The sequence below is a fragment of the Pyxicephalus adspersus genome, unplaced genomic scaffold, assembly GCF_032062135.1.
Source record: "Pyxicephalus adspersus unplaced genomic scaffold, UCB_Pads_2.0 Sca1264, whole genome shotgun sequence".
Lineage (NCBI taxonomy): Eukaryota > Metazoa > Chordata > Amphibia > Anura > Pyxicephalidae > Pyxicephalus > Pyxicephalus adspersus.
In genome coordinates this window covers 1-6707 of record NW_027318271.1, presented here as the reverse complement: position 1 = coordinate 6707, position 6707 = coordinate 1, and the positions used below count along the sequence as shown (strand labels likewise).

The 6707-nt window shown below is 36.5% G+C and overlaps 1 protein-coding gene across 1 annotated transcript; it reads left to right on the top strand.

The window, feature by feature from the left end:
* Positions 1-425: 425 nt before the first annotated feature.
* On the top strand, positions 426-5159 carry LOC140321198 (transmembrane 9 superfamily member 2-like; the record flags this gene model as incomplete). The annotated part of the gene is made up of 7 exons (XM_072398049.1): positions 426-674; positions 851-975; positions 2422-2530; positions 3083-3162; positions 4117-4174; positions 4406-4557; positions 5048-5159. Coding segments are annotated over exons 1-7 (870 nt in total), but the record flags the coding sequence as incomplete, so codon positions are not given.
* Between the last annotated feature and the right edge of the window lie 1548 nt (positions 5160-6707).

Sequence of the window (6707 nt, the reverse complement as noted above, 5' to 3'; positions counted from 1 at the left end):
AGTGTAAGGGATGCCCACCTTTTAAAATCTGTCTGCATTACTCGTATAGCTTTTGTAAAATTCAGCGTGTAACGTTTTGCAGGGTTTTTAGGGATCAGTACTCCCAAGAACCTAAAGTGGGACTTAGCCCATTGAAATGGGAATAAGGAACTCCAGCTCGGTCTGTGACTTGGAAACAGAAAAAGGGCAACAGATTTGTCAAAATAATTGCTGTATTTTTAACAACTTTACACACCAGTCCTATATAAAATGCAGTACAAGCTATGTTTACATACTAATTAAAACAAAGAGCCTGTTGTTTTAATCAACTATCTTAAAATTAAATTTTGGGAAAGTAAGCATAAACTGCGTGCTGCACTGCTTGGCAAGAAGTGCAGTTCACATAGCACATATGACACAATACATGTTTGTTTTTAATAGTTCCACTGGTATTTTGAAATATGTGTATACAAATTCACTTTACACAGGTAACTGTTTTTTTTTTTAAAACATATACCTTAATTTTCAAGGTGATTAAAACTTTTTGTAACTCTTTTTATTTCAGGATTGTTGACAATATGCCTGTCACATGGTGTTATGAGGTGGAAGAGAAACAAAAGTTTTGCAATCCTGGCTTTCCTATTGGTTGCTACATTACACAAGATGGTCACCCCAAGGATGCATGTGTAATAAATGTGAGCATCTCTAGTGATTGTGCTGCAACCCTCAGTTCTGCTTGCAGAAGCATAAAATGATTTGGTTGTAATTGACAAAAGGAAAAGAAAATTATGATCTAACAAATGTAATCCTTATTTTTGAACTTTCTCAATCATTATATGTTTTAAAACGAAAATATTTTTATCATCCACAGTCTGAGTTCCACGAGAGAGATACATACTATATATTTAACCATGTTGACATAACTATATATTACCATGTGGTAGAAGATGAAGCAAAGGGATCAAGACTGGTTGCTGCTAAACTTGAACCTAGAAGGTAAATATGATACTAGTGGCTATTTACCCTACTACCAGAGAGGATATTAGACATGCAGTGGATGGACATAATAATTTATTTTTCAGTGCTGATTTATTGCAACCTTTCCAAATTCTAAGAAAAGAAATATAATGCTTATAGTCTTTTTAGATGTTGTGGCTACATTATTTTTCTTTTTTGCCTTTGTGAATCTGCCAGCAATGCGCTTCCTGTTCTAAGATAACAATGTTTGTTCAACCACTGGATCCATGGAGAAGCAACACTGACATCCTAGGTTGCTGAACTGAACACTTTCCCCTCTCATTATGGGCATGATTTATTAAAGCTTTGATCCAGCAAACCTGGAATGAATTTCTTAAAAGTGATTTGCTGTTTGTTAGCTAATGTTTTCTATCCTGGATTCGTTCCAGGTTTGCTGACTCACCCAGGTGCACTGATGAAAGTGTATTTTCTCCAGCTTCAGAGAGCTTTAATAAGTCAGGCGCTATGTAGCTTTTCTTTATTACATAGATGGACATTTCTTTGTAATCGCTGAAAAGAGTAATACCATTATGTGGGATTTCAGTTAAATGCATTGGAAGTTATGACACAAGGTGACAGCATCATCCTTCTTTCTGTACTTGTACTGTACCACCACATCTAAGGACTTGTAAGCTAAAGAATATAAGCATTTTGTTCTTTGTATGTCAATGTTTTGACTTTGTTTTGTAATGGTTAGCTTACATGGTGTGATCTTGGTATTTTTGTAGATATGTAGCCCCAGAAATAGTAAAGATAGTTGTATTAGTTTAAAAGACCCAGTCCTAATATTATAGGTTTACCAGCTTTAGTGTATACACACTGCAAGATTGTCCATTGACCAGCTACATACAGACTTCTGCAGTGAATGTTCTAGGCTGTGTTTAGCAAGTTAGAAAGATACTAGACAACATTTGTATATTAAAGAGATCTTGTGCCTGCAGGGAAGGGTGTGGGGGTCAAGTCATCTGCTTGAACCTTCCTACCTGTAACCGTCTCCCATGGCCTTCTAAGTGCTTTTGACAAGAAAAGACCCATTTATTTGTTGAATACAGTGAATTTCTGTTTGGATATGTTGCCACCGTGTTACCATATTACAGTGACTGGCCTAAGTCATTAGATGTATGTAGAATATGGCGGTGAAATCACCAAATGGGTCACTGAGCAGTTTTCAGACAATTTTTTACTGTGGCAGTAAATGTAAAAGCACATTTTATTAATAGAGAAAGGCATTTACTTAGACTTTGAAAAAATCTCATGCACCAGCTTGAACCTTGAAATCCTCCATGATTTTGCCATGACCTGTGTATTTGTGTGTGTTTTTTAAATGTATCTGTCGGCTCCTATATTTTGTATTACTTCATTATTTTGTGTATATTATTATTAAAGTTATTTTGTGTTCCTATTTTTACATTTTATTTAATATAGCTACAAACATACTCATCCTGACAAGGGTGATTGTTCTGGTCCTCCTATGGAAATTAAGAATGGGAAAGATGAGGTTGAAATCAGATACACATATTCTGTTACTTTTGAGGTAAGTATATAAGTTTTTGCTTCTCACTCGTCCCCACCCTTCCCCAGAGAACAGAATTGTGCTCTGTGTACAGAGCTTGTTTATCACGAAATATTGATTCCAGTGACAATCCTCTGATGTCCATTGGACATCTGTACAAGGCTTGGCCTGATGGAAGTCCTTTGTAATTTGTCCCAATACCGTGGGTGATCAAGGGCCAAAGTCTGGGGCTCAGGAATTTGGTTCAACTGTGATATTTAAAAAACGCAGATGCCGATTGATAAGGGTATAATTTAACACACATCTATTTCACCGGATTTCCTAAACCTGGATAAAAATATTTTTCAAGGTTTTTCTGCTTTTGCTGTGTTATGTGATGTGTTATCACTAGACAGATGGATATAGATATTCCTTTGGTTCACCGTGAAATAGAAATGTTTTACATTTTCCTATGATCATTTATTTTAACAACATTGTATACTTGTTTTTGCTGAAATTTGAATGGTTTATGTTGATTGCTTTTTTATGTTATCTTAAAGTGTCTTTGCTTTTTTTTTTGTATTTGCTGTACAGGAAGAAAAAAACATTAGATGGGCATCACGATGGGATTACATTCTTGAGTCCATGCCACACACACACATTCAGTGGTTTAGGTGAGCATATGATTTTAGATTTAGACATGCATTCTTTCACATAAGGTTTGATTTGTGTCAGATGTGAACAGTATTTCAGAGCCTGGCATGCTAAACCCTCTGGATACTCGCTTGTCCCACTAAACCCTCTGGATACTAGCCTGTCCCTGTTTCGTTGAGGGTGCCGCCATCTTCTCGCTTCCCTTTTGCATTCCAATATTTGGCCATCTTGATTGAGAAGGCCCAGATAATTGACTCAAATAATGTTCAGTCTGGCTTCCGCAGGAGAAGCTGGGGTTGCTGTGTATTCCTGGCAACCATTTCTGAGATGCGCATGTGCAATTCTTTAGATTTTTAAAGTGAAGTTTTAGCTCCACTTTTATAAAATTCCACAACCATATTCCATTTGCCCATTGTTCAGATCATTAGAGTAAAAAAGAGCTGCTTAAACTAAACTAATTAGGGAGCATACCTGGCTACATATGCAAATTAACTGGCAAGTATATACTGCCAGATAAAGACGTGGCATGTATGGAGATCTGTGATGGTTAGGTGCATTCTAAGTGCTGATACACTTTATCAATAATGACCACTAACTGCTATTCTACTCTGAATACTATGGCAGCATGGGGTATTTATTGATGTAAAAGTTTTTATCAGGTTCTGTGTTAAAAACATATATGCCCCATTGATCTCCCCCATATGTATGAAAAAGAAAGAAACCTAAATGAGGGGTTTAAGGGCGACCTTAAAGAAAAAGTTGAATTGTAACTTGATTTTTATTAGGACAAAAGAACATCCAGTGTGAAATTACATCATGAGTTCCATGAATACACAGGTTTACAGCACAAGAGTCACTTTATTCAACACCTGTAATTTGACACAATTCATATCCTGTTACAGAATTAGCATTTTGCAGACAGGTACATTTTCAGTAAATCTTCATAAAAGTTGACTTTTTTTTTCTTTTTACAGTATAATGAACTCCTTAGTGATTGTACTTTTCCTTTCTGGTTCATGTATTTTTCTCCTTGTTATTCTTTTCTAGTCATGTTTGTTTTGATGTGCATTTGTGAATTTTCACAACAGATACTTGGGGAGAAATTACGTTTTTTTTGTCACACAATTTCTTTCTTGTGTCTTTAAAATGTTAGCGTAAAGGTTACTATTTTTCATGTTTTGTTTTTAGTTTCTTTTTTTGTTGGAATTGGAAAAGGAAAATGCAAATTCTTTTATAATACAATCACTTCTTTTTGCTTTATAGGCTATAGAACACCCTGTCCGCACCAATCAGATCCCTCGTCAGATTCCTGAACAATCCTTTTACACAAAGCCCTTACCTGGTATTATAATGGGAGGAATTTTGCCCTTTGGCTGTATTTTCATACAACTTTTCTTCATCCTTAATAGCATTTGGTAAGTGTATTAATGTTTGGTTATCTTTTGTTGCTGTGTCCTACAGCACCACTGTTTCTTCACATAGATTGATTGCATATGGCTGCAGTTTGGTTAACAGGAGCCTTTGCTTCTACACACACCATGCAAATGATACTGTTGAAGTAATGTCCATTAGTTTATAAGGTTATGTGGTGCTTAATTTAGGTTTTGACATTTTTTATTTTTAACTACTGAGCATCTCCTGAGATTTATTTTGGATATAGCAGGGATAGTTGGAGCTAGAGCCTAGTTTAAACTAGTACAGTATGTTGTCTTTACATGGGCACCAATGTTAATCTAAACCTTGTATTATGCTCCCCGTACACTAATGGTTTGTGATTGACAAGATGGCCTGTTTATGTAATATTTTGTGGAGCTTTCTCCAAAGTTTTGCAATTTCTTGTATCATTAGCTAGGGAAAGAAAGATTCTGCTGCGTTTTCAATGAAAGACTGCAATTTTTTTTCCAGGTCCCATCAAATGTATTACATGTTTGGATTCTTGTTTCTGGTATTCATTATTTTGGTCATCACATGCTCAGAAGCTACAATATTACTTTGCTACTTTCATCTGTGTGCTGAGGTATGGTATTCTTTCATTTTTTTTTTTTTTGTCATTTATAACATAAGTAGTATGGTATCAAGTTTTTGTATACAGTTATATGTATTTGGTTGTTTGCTTGCCCTAGTTTTTTTTTTTTTTTTTTAAATATGTCGGGGAGATTTGGAATTTGAGGGGAGGATGATGATGAGTTCTGTTTTATCCACTTCCACACACCCCTCAACTGTTTCCTTTGACATGATGCTACATGTAGTGTCCCTTCCCCCTGCAGCCTTTTGACTGTGTAGACACGTTCAATAATTGTCGTTGGAAAGGATCTTCCATAATCTTTCACTTTCCAATGACAAAAGACTGAACAATGCATGAATGATACAGCGCCATTCTGCTCTATGTAGAGAGAGGGGGGAGAAGAATGAACAGCACCTCACTGCACTCTCTTCTCTTTACTTCTATTACGAACGTTCCTCGTCAGTGGATCCGCCAGGACGGATCCATAATTGGCAAGCGCTGTATAAATGCCAGATTCTCATCCGATATAAGCCCTGAGGCAATTATTGGACAAGAATCATCTGACGTGAGTGGCTGGCAGCCACACGCTGTAATACTGTGTTCTATCGCTGGTTCATCTGAGCGATAACGCCTCTTCCTGCCACCAGTCTGAACATATTTGAATAATGGTTTTACATTATGTAGATTAAGTACACAAAATACATTGCATGGCATGTACACAAGAGGCTGCAGTTACTCTCCAACATGACCACAGCGTCTCTGTAATCTGGAATAAAATGATTAAAACAAGCTGCATCTGCCATCTACAACAAAACATAAGTATAATAAAATAACAACACACTGCTTATGCTGTAGCACTTTTTATCATGCTTTTCAATGTGGACACACACGCATTTTAATGAAACAACAGATGTGGGGAATTTCACTAACTTCCAATCAATAGTTTTTGCATTCTGGAATTTGGGTCTAGTTAAACAAAAACCCAATGAAATGAAGGATTGGCACTGGCTCCCAACAGCGGAGTTTTAATAAAAAAAAATGTTTTTACTATATTAAAACAAAGACTCCATTTTTCTCCCTATAGATGAGAAGAAATCTTTGTGAATACATTTATCCTCAAAGGCACTGAAGTCACAGCTCACTGACCTCCATTACTCTGGCAGCAAGAGGTTTAAAATGTTAGAAACCACCTGACCAATGAAAAATCAGCAAGGTTTCCCATTGCCAATGTACAGTACAAAGTGGCCATTGCATGTCTTTAGCAGAAGGGGCTGTTAGCCTTTGGTGGTGCTGAAACCAATGAGGATTGGTTGATCCTTACTGTTACATTATTGGTCATTACTGAAGTTGTCAGCAAAAATCAGCCAAACCTCACTGGCTCTGCGTTGTTGGCCTGTCATTGTTCACTTTTTTTGTAAACGATTATCGGACAATCGAACATTAGTCGTTCATTTACAATAATAATTATTGTGTGTACGTAGCCTAAGGCCAGAACTGAGCACAGAGGATCATTCACCCCCTGACAGTTGTGGGAGAAATATCTCTGCTCTTCTGCTCATA